This window comes from Nyctibius grandis, chromosome 7, assembly GCF_013368605.1.
Source record: "Nyctibius grandis isolate bNycGra1 chromosome 7, bNycGra1.pri, whole genome shotgun sequence".
NCBI lineage: Eukaryota > Metazoa > Chordata > Aves > Nyctibiiformes > Nyctibiidae > Nyctibius > Nyctibius grandis.
Genome location: NC_090664.1, coordinates 30,982,277 through 30,998,955, shown reverse-complemented (window position 1 = coordinate 30,998,955; position 16,679 = coordinate 30,982,277). Strand labels below are relative to the sequence as shown.

At 43.0% G+C, this 16,679-nt stretch overlaps 1 protein-coding gene across 5 annotated transcripts in view; it reads left to right on the top strand.

The window, feature by feature from the left end:
- Positions 1-16,679, top strand: part of DYNC1I1 (dynein cytoplasmic 1 intermediate chain 1) — a 181,743-nt gene that overhangs the window by 80,166 nt on the left and 84,898 nt on the right. For 4 of the 5 annotated variants that reach the window (XM_068404650.1, XM_068404648.1, XM_068404649.1 and 1 more), the window contains one exon: positions 11,907-11,996. In XM_068404650.1, the coding sequence (XP_068260751.1) occupies positions 11,907-11,996 (90 nt within the window). The remainder of the gene's footprint in view (positions 1-11,906; positions 11,997-16,679) is intronic. The other variant, XM_068404651.1, reaches the window with a different exon arrangement.

Sequence of the window (16,679 nt, the reverse complement as noted above, 5' to 3'; positions counted from 1 at the left end):
ACTTTTTAATGGAAAGCCCCAAAAAATCCATTCAGAAAATGTGAAAACAAGCCATTTTGATACTGCCAGAACTGTCTCTTCATCTTGCTTTTTTTTAATCTCTCCCCCTCCACAAAGAAAGTGGCACCATTTTGCAAAAGAGTGAGATTTTACGGAGCTGCACCTTTTTCACGGAATATGGCTACAGTGCTGCTGGCTTTTGTGATCCACTGTAGATGGAATAGTCAACTGTTGCAATATAATGTGCTTTGAATTATCTCAGCAAAACTCTTCGCTTGCGGTAAATTCATTGGCATGTATGCACATTGTGTTTCTTCAGATCAGGATGACAACCTCATCGCTGGCTGGCTTGTGGCATCCCAAGTTAACACATGTAAACTTCGCAGCTGTGAGCTGTGTTACAACCGAAAGGACGTAGGGGTTGAAGCCAGCCACTGCTTTCTTTTGTTTTCCTCTTAAAAAAAAAAAAAAAAGTTAGGCGGAGATGCCTTCTCAAGTGAAGGACTAGGAGGTAGCATAACCCAGTTTGTTTTATCTCTGTTTTCATGTGGTTCTTCTGACTTAATGTCCCTGTCTATAGCCGAGAGCTCCCCAAAGCTGGCTTAAGAGAGGGTCTTTACAGTGTTTTGGGAGAAAAGGGAGGATTTTGATTTGCAGGCAGCCTGCTGTATGGCACTTCAAAGCATCCATTTTCCAAAGTGTGACAGATATAAAGTAGCCACAGAAATGATTTTCCTAATGAGTTTGAACTGTGAAATGAGAAAAGGGAAGCATATTCCAGTGCGTGAGTGAGGTGCAGTTTAATCTTCCTGTGTACCCCAACTCCAGCTGCAGTCTGCCTGTTCAGATCATCCGAAGCTACTGAAGTCTGTTGAGCTTAAGCACAGAAAAACATACCTGATCCGCCAAGCTGCAGCGGATAAGCTGGGTTTTAACCATAGGAATTGGGAACTTGGGGGGCGGGGAATGGATTTTGGTTGGGTTTTTTTTTTTAATTAGTGTCTTTCAACCCAAGTTCTCAGAAAAACCTTGAAGTGTTCATCTGAGAATCCAAGTCAGAGAGCATTTCTGTGTCAAACAGGTATCTGCAGGTGGGTATGGCTCTTGACGTGCACAAACCCCCCCCGATTACAAGTAGGGGATTTTTGATATCTGCTTCAGGAAGACCGATGCCAGGGAGGCTGGAGAGGGGCCAGGAGGAAGGAAGAGACCTTCCGGGGGGGGGTGGGAGGCTTTGAAGTGTGACCCTGCGCAGAACCGGGGTGGGAACGGTGGGAGCGGAGGCGAGGAGCAGCCAGGGTAGGCAGCGGGGTGCCGTGGCTGCGGAGGCAGGGAGGGGAAGGCAAGGGTGAGGGAGGAGGGCGTGTGGGCAGGGAGGCTCCCAGCAGCAGGGACAGCAGCGCTGGGAGCTCGGTGCTCGCTGGACAGGCTGCAACAAGCAGCTGGGGGAAACCGGCTGTGGTTTATAACAGCTGGTTTGACATAATGAAGGCTGAGCAGCCTCCAAAGCAGCCCTGATCGCATGCCCCGGGGGAAGCAGTGGCTGAAGTATCAGCCTAGGAATCAGGAGACCAGGGTTTTATTCCATCATCTGCAGCTATTTCGGGAGTGTCTTTGGGCAAGCGGCTGATGTGCTTGCGCCTTGGTTTCCCCGCCACCAAAAGGTGTTGCTCACCTTGATACCCCCAAAACTGAGATGCTAGAAGCAGAAGGCTCTCCTCTCTCAGTGCAGTAGGACAAAAACACTGAAATTAAAATATGGCAAGTTCAAAACTGTCAAAGGGAATTCCTTTTTCACTTATGCTGATGCAAATCAGGGCTAACACCAGTGACTAAGGTAAACTGGCATCAGTGGGAAACAGAATTAAGTGGGATCTGTTCAGTGCCTATAGAAGTAATAAGCACACACTCATCGAGCCCTGACCCAGCTATTCTTCAGGAGTTTAATTTTTTAATAAAACAATTTTTTTGCCTACCTTTTTTAAGATAAATGTTGAAATGAACTTTTGCTCATGTAAAATGCATTTGCGATATGACTAATGGTTATTTTTAAAGCACTGAGCAAAGTGTATGCATGTGTGTGTCAGGGAGACAAAGAGAGGGAGTCTGTGTATTTGCTGTGGTAATTGTTTATGAATATAGTTGTTTTTTCCAATTATCCTTTCCAATTGTAATACATCAGCAGTCTTTGTGAAGTTTGTGTGTAAGTGTAGTGATTTATGCCTGCAGATACTTCAGTTACAAAAGTATATGCTACATCTTAAGCGTTGATTTTTCTTCATAAAGTGCCATAGAACAGAGAGAGAAAGATTTGTGGAAAAGATGGAGTTAAAAGATAAACCATGGTCACGCAAACAACTGTGTGGCCATACGGCTGATTTCAGGGCCTTGGACTAAAATATTATTTCATATCTGAAAAATAAAGGAGAAAGTCTGAAAGGCCAGAACTCATGCTAATGCCTGCAGGAGAAGTTAAGCCCAGAGTCAGGGCTGGAGAATTTGACCTAAAGCACATTAGTGTGGCTTCACAGATGGAGACACAGTATGGAAGTGGAGAATTAATTTCTTCCACAATAGCAAGATTTTGTAATCTTGCTCAAGCAAAAGCACAGTGGAAAATAGGAGAGGTGGCCTGTGGAGTATAAAGTCATTTGCACTTGGAATAAATGAGTCTATGAGTGAAGTCCTAGCCCCTATATGTCAGCAGTAAAAATCCTACAGACTTTACTTGGACTACATTGTACTTAAAGTTTTAAGTACCTAGTGCCCGGCTGAGGCAATGGCCTTCTGTGACTGACCTCCGAATCAGGCACTGTGTAAGTGCCAGATACATCATCTGTGTGCGTGTGTGTTTAATATGAAAGCAGCTTTTGTTTTACAACTGCTGTTAGTGCCATAGGTTGTGGGGACTGGTTTTCATTAACATACTTAGGCTTTTGAGATTTAACACTATTACATGATCCGAGTGTTTGAAAATTACTTGAGCAGGCCCAATCCACAAAGTTTGCCACGTGTCTCAGTGCCCTTTCCCAGGACAGGAATCGTTTCACGCTGCTGACACGACGTGATTTCTTCCAGCAGCACAGCAGGAAGAAATCCTTACAGGTTTCAGAGGTTGTGAAAACCCACATGGTTTAGCAACCCCTTCTTCATCCACAGAAATGAAGGGTCTCCATCGCTTTCTTCCTCAAGGATACCACCACCGTAGTTATACTGTAGCAAGATATTTTAAATTTATGCTATTTGGTTTCTAGCTAGAGGTCTGTAAATGCTGCTGTAAGGCTTCTGCTGTCCGATCATTATTTCATGTTGGCATTTTTATTTGAAGGACCAACCGTGGCCAAGAAAAGGAAACTTCTGTGCTTCTCTTTTTGTGTTACATCTTCCAACTGGAATATTTTCAAGCACAATAGAATTGAACATGAGCTTTGGGGAGGGAGGAAGAGGAGAAAAGGGAATCAGCTCAAAGAGATGATGATTACAGTGGGGTACTCTGCAGTTTAGTTCTCTGGGGACTGAAAAATGCTTTCAACCAGTGTGATGTTGCAACAGCCCAAAAGAGAAGAGAAAAATCCATGTCTGGTCTAGACCGACCAGAAACTAAAAACAAGGGACACTGAATTCTGAGACTCTCACCACAACTGAAAACTGTGTTCAGGCCAAGTAACTGGAAAATCAGTTTCTTGGGTTAGAGAAATGCTTCCCTAAAGAATCAGAGGCAGCTTTCCATTTTAATTGGTAAAGAAATTATTATATTCTGAAGCATTGATTCTAACACTTGAACCAGTGCAAAGGTTTGCCATCAGGGCTGTGAAGAGATTTGGTTAGTTCATATGGAGCTTAGTGAAATGCTACAGTAAAACAATTTTTTTCTGTGCCCTTTTCTTGCCATTTGGCTGTGATGTTTTATCATTTGTCACAAATTGGAAAAATAAGATCTGTCTTCAAAATGTACCAAAAAGAAGTCTGACTGCAAACACAAGTCAGGAAGAGGCATAGGGGACTGGAGCTGAGTGGCAAAACCCTAGATCAGGAGATGGTTATGAGAAATCATATACCAGGAGACCTGAGAATCCCCCGACCAGGAGTAATTGAATGCAGTAATTGTTAAGGAGAGCTTTAAAAAGAAATGTTGAGTAAAAATTACTTACGGGGTTCTTGTTTTAAGAGGGAAGTGTAGTAAATTTCAGGACAAATTTTTAAGTGGCAATAGTACAGGCACGGCCTATGCTGTAGGCAAAATAAATTTTCTGAACTAAATGACTCCTCTCAGTCAGTCAGGCTATGGTGTTTGTTTTCAGAGTGAAATATGTATTTCCTTCATTGCGCTGGTACAAGGATGGCTGAAGCCTGAGAGGAGGACTCTAGGGATCTGGTCGTAATGCCTGGCAATACCACCTGCTCCTTATGGCATGAGGGGTGAACTTTGCAGAGATTTCACTGCAGAACAAGGCATGGAATCAGAAAACCCTTCTACGATGTGACAGAGATATGCAAGTAGTATTTCATTTTGCAAGAAACAAGAAAACTTAGGGTTTTTCTCTTAGTCCTGCACTTTTAAAACTGGTGTATTATTACTAATCTAGTCACTGTGGAAGATGTTAGGCTAAATATGTTAACTCCAGGAAAAAGTGCTCTGCAATCTTCTGGATTAAAGTGATATATGTGTCAAACAATATATTATTTTATGATTAAATCTTGAAACAATATTTTCTTCAAAAACATTCAGTCAATATACTTGAGTCTGGTAAAAGTAATATGACTCATACAGCCTGTATTTTATCAATATATGAAGCCTCTCCTCTACAAAAGAGCACCACAGCACTTCAAGTTAACAAAAAATCAGGGGAGTTTGATGATGCTGTACAGTCTGTTCTTGTAGTGCTGTGATTTATTCTTGCTCTTGCAGAACTGCAAAGAATATGCAGACAGACCATTTTTTTCAGATGATAAAAAAGTGTATAGGTGGAAAGTGAAGGAAGAATGTCACATGCTTCTGTTCAAGTCTTTTAGGTGCTGTGGTCATATGATAGTCCCAGATTCATTCATCCAATTTTATCCTTTCTTTTCCTAATGTTCTCTTTTCATCTGACGGCCATTAGAAAGCACAACTTCTCTGTACTGGTTCATAAAGACAAGATGATGTGTTGGGAATGTGCCGTATCAGGGATGGGGAACTCTAGAAGGATGACCTGGAACTTTTTAATGTTTGCAGTGCACATTTAAGTATCTTTCTGGGAAGACGGCAGAGATACCTCTCATGCATACGATTCTTGCATGCAAATATGCTTGCAAGCTCAGACTCACATGAAATTCTCATGTGAAATTTGTTGCCAGTTGTACGGAGCTTAGGCCAAGATCTGTTCAACTCTGTTTTTTCAGTATTCAGCAGTCAGTAGTCTTCCCTGCTTTGGCTAACTGAAATACATTTTAGGAGGCAGCTGCCTATTGCCAAGAGGAGCCCGCATGCAAGAATATTTCCATCTGGGATGACTAACGTGCCCAATGTACGTCCAGTCTCACATCCCACTCTGCAAACAAAATCCACTGATGAATTAATTCTCTTCTTGCTTCAAAGGGCAGTCAAAAGATGAAAGTAAAAAACTGGACATATTTCAAAAAGTTACATTATATGAAAAATAGGTCATTCAGCCAAATTGCAAATCATAGATTTTCAAAAATGTGAAATGTCAAGCAGTCCTATTTGAAAAAGTATGTGTTTCCTTGCTTGTTGCATATTTTGTTAGCAATGGAAAGAACGTATTCGAAAAGGAAAGACAGTGTTTTAACTCCTTCTCAGGATAATGCCAACAATATTCAACTTGTTTGATCCAGGCTTATGTCAATGTAGACACGATGCATTTGTCCTTGCTCAGTTTGTAATTCTTTCATAACAGAAACAGTAAAACTAATTTGAATGGTTGTAAATATAAAAGTGATGCAACAGTTTCTGGTATTTCACGGTTGCAAATATAAAGCCTGCTTCGCATGAAGACACTTGATTTTATTGAATGTGTCATATGCACAGCTGATCCTTCTCATGCACTGAAGGAATGTAGATGCTGATATAAAACCCCATATAATAACCCACTGGCTTCTCATATATCAGTGACTCAGGCAATAAAATATATAATTCTGATGCTAATTAAATTGCTATTTTAAAGATATGTCTTTAATAAAGGGATTGTTTGTACCTACCCAGAATTAAAAACAGAGCTGTCAATCTAATTCAGTATAGCTGTCAATACTTAAAACAATACACAAAAGCTGCAACTTCTTAGCTAGTCTCAGAGGTGCAGGTCTGAGGAGGTGTAAATCATCCACCCAAGATGAATGCACATGCTGCCTGCTGTTTAACTGGTGGTATATACATAAGCAGAGCAGAGGCCTATAATTACATAAATCCTCAAAAAATTAGCTGTTTAGTAAACTATTTGAGCAGTACCAGTGCTAACTGCCTAAAACTGGCAATCCAAAACTCAAACAACAAAGAAAATGTTGACCCAAGCAAAACAGTATTCATCTCAAGAATTAAAACCCTAAGCCAGTGTCATGTGCAATCCTCTCAGATGTAATTATTGTATTCTAATTTGTCCTGAATGAGCCGGTATGTTTTTCCATGCTGTAAAAATAAATACAGTGATTTAAAACCCTGGAAAGTCCAAGTAGGTAATAAATAGTCCAGCTCTGTAGAAATGTGGGGTCTGACTTTCTGAGATCATCTGTGCTCTTTGTGAACATTTCGTCCAATTCAGCACATCTGGGCATTTCTTCTGCAGGTGCCAGGGGGTTAGCCACGTGTTTACAGGGCTTCCCCCTCCATTTACTGCGATTGCAAAGTGGTGATCCATCCTTGAGGAGACGCCAAGGCAAAGGCCAGGCATAGAGCAGGCTCATTGGAGTTAGTAGTTGGGCAACATTTGAAAATTAGTACTTTACACGCAGATTAAACAAAACCAGGTTTGTAAGGAGAGGTCATACTTTTTTATTAGAGCAACTTCTACAGTTGGAAAAAACAGGCAAGCTTTTAGACAGACAAGACCACTTCTGGTCTGGAACAAAAGCAGGAGTGTTCAAAGTTAAGTACAAGCTGAGAACAATTGCTTTGCTTTTCCTTCATCATGTTAAACAAAGCACTGTTAGGACTGCTGGGCCACCTCCTAGAGCCTGGAGAGCCATCAAGCTCTGACTTAAGAAGAAACAGTATTTGGTCCAGCTATGTCAGTCTATGTTAATCCCACATACAGCTTCCACCAGCTTCAGCAGACAAACATCTTTATCCTAAGTATTTAATGATCATTTCCATTGAGGAACCGTTCATTTACAAGAAAAGGCAGAGTGGCCTTAGTGGGCAGGACTCTGGGCTGAAACTCTGAAGTCAACCCTCTATTCTTCACTCAGCTGCTGATCTACTGAGTGATCTACAATAAGTGGGTCTAGCTGTCAGCTTCTGCATGGTAAATGGGCATAATAAAAGTGGCCTCCTCACACAGTCCTTTGAGATCTACAAAGGAGAAGTGTTACACAGCAGCTATACACATCTTCATTACTAGCTCTTTTTCATGTGGTTCTTTTAATAGACATTTGGGTTCTGATTTAGATCTTCTGAACAGGGTGTAACACTACTGGTGCTGGTAGCAACTCTGTGTTTGCCAAATGTGAATGTAAGACTCCTACTACTGCTGTGTAAGCAGTTAAAAAGTTATTTCTCTAAATTTCCCAATGTCAGATATGGTCTTAAATAGGGAAGGGCTGGTTGTGTTCAGGAACTACGGAACTGTCTTCATCTCCCTGGACAATTACTGTGATGGGACATCCAATCTGAGTAGGCACATGTGGAAGCAAATAACCACATAGACACTCACAGATTCTCCAATAAATGTACAATAAATGTTATCTTTTTCACATTTAAGTAAAACACAGGAAAATGAATCCTGAAGCATTTCACATTATTCTGTAATGTATGTGTATGTGCACAGTCGAATGTACAAATGCATAACCATACTTAGGCACAACGACAAATGAATGTACTATGAACATATGCAAGCATGCATACATTGGCATTAAATAGTGCATAATATAAAAAGCACTATGGCAAATAACATTCAGGTTGCAAAGCCAGGCACCATTGGATATTCCAGAATGCAGGTTTCCTGGACATCCTTAATTAGCCCTTTTGAATATTTATGATGATACAGTTTTAATTATGTGATAATGTGTAGGGTTTATTTTTCCTTATACAGATCCTTTTTTCAGCCAGTCAATGGGGAAGCAGTTTTTTAACCCTTCTGGTTTTTATCTTCTTCCATTTGGTGCTCTGGCCTCAGATCTCACGCTAATGCACATGGTCCAAGTGTTACACTGAACACAAACATTAATCCCCTTCCAAGCTTTTGTTTCTCTGGTGCTTCCATGACAGCATCTTAATATGCTCCAAATCGTGATGAACGTATCTCTGCAACACATCTGCACAGGGTGAGAACACTATTATCTTCACAATATTATTGCCATCATGCAAAAGCACTGAAGCACAGGGAGAGAAAGGGCAAAAATGTGGGAATGACAACTTTCAGCAAAAGCTGAGAGATATGGGAGCTTTCACATACGTAGCATTTCCCTAGCACTTTCCCCAGTCAAAGCACAGGTTTGGTTGACTTCAGCTCTCAGCACTTCTGCATTTCAGGCTCCAGGTGTCTCTTGCTGAGCACCCAGAAAATGAGGCCAAGCACTCAAGAGGGAGGAAATTCCAGAATGATGTCATCATGCCTACACGTGGGGAGGGGGAAGGAGCTAATCGTGCCCAGGCAATCCAAATTCTGGCATTTGCTAACATTTTAGCATTTGGCTCACAACCGTATCATTCTTTTAGCTGAGTTTCTCTGTGCCTGTGTATACATTTCTCTGTAAATAAATAAGGACATCTGAAATGTGTCTAACCTACTAAAAACTCTTGCACTGCCTTCCCAGTAAAACTAGTTTATTGATGTGTGTGCCCTTGGAAAAAAGACATGGCTTGTGTTGTAACAGCCTTTACTTATTTTTCCTGCTGCAATTAATTCTAGAGAAATCTAGGGAAACTTGATTTTGATTGTTCCCAGAAAGGAAGGAAGGGAAGTAAAGAAGATCTACCTTAATAGGTGCTGAAGTATCAGTGCAGTCCCCTGCTCCAGCTGTGCCTCAGCCATTCATTCCTTCTCTGCTTTAGAAGCGGGAACAGACAATAGGCAGGCAAACAATTTGGGACCCAAAACGACAGGAATCAAGGACTCTAGGGGACAGAGATAAATTTGCTTCAGTCTGAAAACCCGCTACTAAATCTCAATTTCTATATTTGCAACATCGTCCCTATCCATTACCAAATTACAAGTGAAGCATTACAAAGCATAGCACACTGCCTTAAAAATCCCAAGATTTTCAATTAAATATTGGTTTATTTTTGCTTTGCTTCCTGAAAGTTTTCTCAAACCCTTCCCCTTCTGAAACTTCCCTGCACAAGCAGACTAGTTGGAAACAGGCTAAAAATGGAAGCTGAAATCCGTATGTAAACAGCTGGCTCCAAGACCTGGTGCTCCAGGGAATGAAAACTTGTAATGCAAGACTCACAGAACTCTTGTGGGAGTTGGCTTCATTAGGTATCTACCATAAGCGTGTCTGTGTGCATATATCTGTACCCTGTTGTGATCCTATCTGTGTGTGCATATGTACCTGAGGTTAGCAGAGTATTCACTCCCTGCTGTGCCGGTCACTCCTCTCTCTTCTCACACTTCTCATCTGTTCTTTGAAACTGGGAGTGCCTCTCTCTTTCATATATCCCCATCTCCCCTAGTGCCGCAGACCAATGGTGGAAAGACCTTTTTTTACCCCTCCTATATGTGTACAGCAGGTGAGCTTTTCTCACTGACTCTCTGCTGACTGCGTCAGATGTTATCTGCCATTCAGCCAGTGGACAGAGCAATGTGTTTACCCTGCCGAACCGAAACACCCTGGCCTGCTCTCTAAAAGCTCTTCTCTACAGCCCTTCTCTATATGGTACCTAGGGAAACGTAATTGCCCAGGAAGGCATCATGAATACCCTGCCTTTACCCCACTCTGAGTGGCTGTTTCCTCTCATGGTCTGAAAAATCCCTGACAGAGGGGTGGCATTAGTTAGTAGTGCTTTTAATTCTGGAAATGCCTCCCCATCCATGCTGGATTCCTCCTCCCTTCCCAGCCTGAGGAGCACATGGTTATCCCTCCTCCCTGATGGCTGGGAAGCCAAGCTTTCCTTCTTCTCCTCAATGCAGTTGCTAGCAGTACAGGGAGCAATGGCAGATCTCATGCCAAGAGGCAAAAGCGTGTCAGTCCATGTTGAGACACTTCCTGACAGTATGTGGCTAAGCCATGCTCTCCAGCCAAGATGTCAGCTAGCAACATGCACTCTGTGGGCTTCTGGGGGGAGAAGTCCTAGGGTAGGCAATGTGGTGGGAATAGTATGGTGCCTATTACGTTATTGAAAACAAAATACAGCTGCGTGTTACTGTTGGCTGAATGCAACCTGTCGGCACCAACATCTCCCCAAGAAGCCAGGACTGATTGCAGCCAGCCTTCGCAGAAGGTGCCAGTAGCTGAGCAGTTGGAGAAGTGTGACATGTTGCCCCCTTCCAGGCCGTGTTAACGCGGCAGTGTTAGAGCAAGGAGAGTGCCTGGAGAAGCACCATGTTGTGAGGAGCCATGTGGTGACAGGCAAATTGCTCAGAAATCCCCAAAGGAGCTGCAGTGGTTTTGCTGATGGCTGAATGCCCCAGGGCTGGGACAACATGCATTCTCTCATGCGATGGACTGACCTAGGGCACCAGTGGTGCTTGCTATGCCTTGATGGTGTGTCAAGCTCCAGAATAATTCCTCCATAGCCCACAGATTTGCTCATCCTAATTGTTAATTACTGTAACTCACCCTTTTAGGACCAGGTCTATTTTCAGTCTTCATAGTTCACTGACTCTAGAAGGCTGAGTGTCCCCCCCACTCATGAGTGTGAGTGGGTTGGGTGCCAGCCCTCGGCACTGGAGAATGAATCATGTTGCTGTAGCTGGGAACAAGTAATGAGGGTTCGGTAGGCTTGGAGCCATTTTGGTGCATCACTGTCTTTCCAGCTCTGCTTGTGTTATCTTTTGGTCTGGACAATCAGAACCCTTGTAACGTTGGACAGACATCAAGGAATGAATGGTTTGCCCTCTGGAATAAAATGAGAACATGTGAGTGTGGGGAGAGAGGGGAAGGGAGAGAGGCATTTGCATAGGTCAGGAAAGGTCATTAAAACATCTGGCAGTAGTAACTGACATGTGTCAAATTTTAGTGTTCATTAAATTCATATTAATGCAAGAATGGTTCTTAAGCTCCAAATGCCACTTTTGGTTGCTGTGTTCTCCCAGTTGATGGTGATGACTTTTCAGAACTGTACCATGCTTGTTTGCTTGCTAGTGGCATCTGACCTGAGGTCAGATTTCTATTTAACCTCGTCCTGTGGGTCAAAAGACAAATTAATCTGGTGAGAATTGAATTGGAAATGAGGTGTCTGGATAGCAGGTGTCCCAACCGTGGAATAGCTGCCAGGCTGAAAACATGTTCACATCTGTTCTTTTGCCATCCAAGAAGTCATCTCCAAGGTCAGGGATATATTCAGCCGACATCTGGGATGGGATGTTGCCACAGGGAGCACAAGTGACAGGTGCCCTGCACTAGCAGATTATCGTGCAGTCTGGGGGGAAATTTCTGAGAATGTCACTTTGGCTGTAAATGTAGACATTTCCATTTATTGTGCACTTTGCTTTACCTGTGTTTACAACCAGTTTATAATCATAAAGAAGATACACTATTTCCCTCCCCCTTAAAGAGGTGAATCTCACAAATCTTTTTCTGCCTTTTTTTAGAGGATGAAGATGATGAAGAGATGGTGGAGCCAAAAGCACAGGATGACTTGGAGACAGAAAATCAAGACCAGAAGCAGGAAGTGAAAGAAGGTACTTTAAAAAATGAAAAGGTTTTTGTTACAGCTTTAAAGGATTGAATCCTGCAAGTAGTTATTCTCATAGGTAGTTTCCATTATTGAGAACACTGTGAAATCAAAACAGTCACCAGTTTTATTGATTCAGAACCATATGAGTGGCATAAAAGCAGAAAATTTTATCCCAGCAACCCAGCTGGTAGGTCTGAGAAGCTTTTGAAAGGCACAAGACTTTGGCTGCTAAGAAGAAGAAACATGTCCTCATAATTTGGGAACAAAGTAGAGATTCTTGGATTCCAGGACTGGTGCTTACTTGTCCTCTGGCTCAAATAGCCTGCTTACATGAGAGATTTAATATGCAAATGCCAGGCATTCCAGCGGTTCCATAAAGTTGGTTGGTCTTCAGAGGTACTTAGAGCTCATAACTGTCTGCCTGCTTGAGAGGGACAAACTTAAACCTAGTGGTGGTCAGGAATCTTCCAGCAGAAAACCATTTCACTGGAAAATGTTGACAGTCAAAATCAAATTTTTTTGTAGGAGCTGCCTCCAGGGAACTTAAGGTCAAAGTGAAAGCCAGGCAGGTCCAGCCCTTCTATCCACTTCTCTGGATTGAGACACTCCCCAGGGTTACAAGAGACAAAAATTCAGGTTATGAATTCTTTCTGGTGCATACAAGAGACACGTGTCGAAGTGGTGCATGTCAGCACTGGACACGGTAGATACGTTGGGTATCTCTAGTTTGCTTCTCTTGGACCCGTTCTAGCTTTCATAATTAGAAGAGAGATGTGAAATTTGGTCTTCCTCATCTACTAGAATAGCCAATACGGCTGTTCTGGTGTGTCTCTCTGAGCAGTCAATGCTCACCTCTGTGTGGAGTGGGGGAAAAGAGATGAAATACCAGCAGCTCCAGTGTGAGAGGAAATCAGTTTCTTCTCCAGCGTTTCTTTGCTCTGTATCACCAGGAATGCTCACAATGCTGTTTACCCTCTTGAAAGGTAACTTACTTCCTCAGGTAGGGCCTAAGCTACTTCTTGCTATGGTGATCATTATCAGGATGATTCTGTGACCTTGGCTTTGTTTTTCACACAGTAATATCACTATGGGAGAAATATGGAGTTGTTTTACAGAGAAGCCCATGAAATCATTAACTCTGAATACAGCAGATAGCTTTCTTATCCAGGGGAGCCTGGCATGATTTACATCAGTGTCCAGAAAACCTGAGTCTAGTGTATAGTGCCCACATTTGCTATCCTCACACACTGAAGTGAGTTGCAGTACTAGCCATGCTGTTTTGATTATAAGTTGATCTTTCTTCCCTCTTAAGAGCATCATAGAAATCACCCATGCCATAAATCCTTCAGTGTCCATTGCTCATTAGGTCCTTGTAGAAACATGGAGGGAGGAACTCACTCCTCCCACTCCTCATCCTTCTGCTTCTCCCACCACCCCCAGGCACTGCTGCCGTGGGCAGAGGGGAGCAGTGGGAGCAGTGGTGACAGCAGGAACAGGAGCTGCACAAGAGTCTGCAAAAGCAGAACTGAAGACATGAGTAAGAAACATGGCAACGTAGAAAAACTTACTTTTTCCTGAAAATTATCCTTCCTTCCAAAACTGTGGGGTCAACTCATGTATGGGCTCTAGCAGTCACTGGGCCTAACACCACAGTATCTCTTTTACTAATGACAACAGGAAGCCATAAAAACCGATATCGCTGCACTTATGCACGGTCCTGAGTTGCTCAATGTCCCTCTAGTATTCTGCTTACAGCTGATCCCACCCCCATTTATTTCCATGTAAAAGCTAGCGCTTATACCTGGGGAGAAAGCACAAACTCCTGCATGAAGAGAAGAAGAAAAGATCTCAATACATTTTTGAACTGATTTATTTCACTTTTTTGTGGGCTTTCAAGTTAGCCTTTTATGTATTTTGCTGACTGAGCACCACAACCAACATCTTTTAATTCTTTGTTGTTTTTTAGTCTTGGGGCAGTGCTCCCCTTCTCTGCCTAGCAGACCCCCCAGAATGGTAGATCAGCTGGGCTAGTTTAGCACTAGTCTCAGACACAGAAACTGCAGGCTGTAAGCAAGGCACAGCTTGTTTTAGCAGAACTGGCTTTGTGAGGTGCTAACACTTGACTGGGTTCAAGGAAGAAGAAAACATGCTCATTGCCTGATATAAAGTGAACTTGACCTGCAGTATGTGTTGTGATGGATAAAATAGTGGCGTGCTGATGACTGGCATTAAAGGCTGTGTATCGAATGAAGCAGCCGTCCCCAAATTGACAGGGAACGGAGTCCCATTTTTAGCGTTTGATGTTGTTCTCTCCCTGTTGGCTTTAGCCCTTTCTCCAACAAAATCCTGTTTTCCTCCCTGCTGTAATCACCCTTCTCATGTTCTGAGGAACATTCAGAGTTTGAAGCCATCGTTTGTGTTTCATGGAAGTGTTTAAAACCATGTTACAAGTCAAAAGAGAGTTTAGAAGAACATTTCCTGTCGGTGCTGCACTCTGTGTGCCTACTCAGAATTAACAGCTTTTCTGCAAATTAGCACATAATGGGTTAAAAGCATGTTTATGTTGGCATTAAGTACTCTGGCTTCTTTTTCTCTGCAAGGCAAGACAATATTTTGCAAACTTTTTAAAGAATCTCTAATAGATATTATAGTGGCGCCATTCACACTGCTATATAGCAGTTAAGGCTGTGTCAGCACTTCCATTATGAATCCTGTTTTTCAGGGATTTATAACCCAGCCGTAAAAATTTGCTCTGGGCTGAAATTTGGTTTCAGCTCAGGAAGCACATTTTTTAACAGATTAAAAAAAATCAGCATGGCCTTTTTTGAGTTATAGGAGTGTAAGAAAAAAGACCATGGGAGAGAGAAGTGTGGGGAGAGAAAGGCAGACAATTTTTTCATGAATATAATTCAAAAATAGGTCAGGATGAAAAATAAAGATTGGATCCAGTCTGTTCAGTCTCCCTCTCTCCAAGCCAACAGGACAGGGGTGCTTTATTTTTATGATGGTATTTTAAGAGGAAATGTGATTTTTTTTTTCTCTGTCATTTATAGGTAGTCCAATTTAATTCTACAGACATTTATTGCATGCTTAATTTCCTTGTCTTCCCCACACACACCCCGGAGTTGCTCTGCGGGGTTTGGTGGGATTATACAGCAGGCACACAGTGCACCTGCAGTAGGGCAGCCTGCCTGGCGCAACACCTCTTGTGGCACTTCAATGCCATGGAGGTGCTAAGGGCAGAGGAGCAGCTCAAGCCCCTCACAGTGTTTCTGGAGTGGGAGGTGAAGACCTGGCTTGTTGACTGTTTGAAGCATATAAAGCCTTGGGACCTCCTTGTGTTTCTTCCACGGGGCTGCCTGTTGTCACCCGTGTCTCAGGTCATGATCTCCCCACCATCCTTGGAAGAGCCGAGTGTGGGATACCTGCTGGTGAACTGGGCTGGGCTCTGCCTGTTCCCAGAGTCTCCTGACTATGTAAACAAGAGACTGGTCCCAAACTGTGGCATCAAGTGGGTTGGGGCTTTCCACTGCCAGAGAGCTCTGGAGTTCCACCTGAGGTGCCTCTTTGTGTCAGTAGAAACCACATGAACAGCGGGACGGGCTGGGTCTTGAAAGTGGACCTCAGCCTGCATTTATCTGAAGCTGTGGATATATCCACAGAAACCTGCATGAAAGGCTGTGATGAGGGAGGTTGGGATCTGCAGCTTCAAAGACCTGCTGTGCCCCCCTCTTGCCCTGGCCCTGAGCATGGGGCTTGGGTGTCCACACAGCAGGCTGTGGTGGGGGAGATGGTTTATCTCTCGCCAGCTCAGGCTTCAGTATCAAAGCAGCAGGACAGGTTGCCAGCTTTGTCCCTGTGAACTCATTGGGGTTTCTAATAGCCTGTAACACCACGGTTTCACTGCCACCGACACCACAGTGAGCTCGGCTGTGCCAACCTGTCCTCATAGCCTGTCTCAGGGGTGCTCAGGGATGGTGCTCAGCACGGCCCCTGGAGAAGCATGATCAAGGGGAACAGCCCTGCCTGGCACAGTTTCAAATTTAAGGCTCTGGACCCTGCTACTCCAGAACTGAAAAATCCCTACATGCACCTCAGAATCTTGCTTTACATGTTCAGCAATTGAGCCATGCAGGGACTTGCGTTTTAAACCCGAAACAACCAGGATATAGCCCGTATCAAACCAGGATATGGCCTGTATCAAACCAGGATACAGCACATATCAAGCCTGACATGAAAGTGAGAAGCACAAGACGAACAAGAGGATCGCAGGCTATTGGCAGGCAAGGACTAAAGGCTGCTGAGAGCCCCTTAGCACCTTGCAGTTCTCACGCTGTGCATATCTACCATCCTCAGCACATCTAAAGTTTACAGGGGTTTAAATACATGCTGAAAGAAATAATACAGCTCTTGAAAGGTTTTTAATAATCTTCTGTCTCTTGTTACATCTCTGGTCTCATAACAAGGCTGCTTCCTGCTTTACTGTTTTTATTAGTTTGCCCTTTCTTTCATTCACTTATTCTTTCTCTTCTTTTTTGCCTTTAATGGACTTAATTTCTTTTTTCAGGTTTTCACAATTGCTTAGGTTCCAGGAGAATATTTTTTTATTCTACTATACTTATTTAAATGTGGGTCTTTTTTCTGTTTGTTTTTTTTTTGTTAAATATCTTTTTGTCTCCCTTGGGAG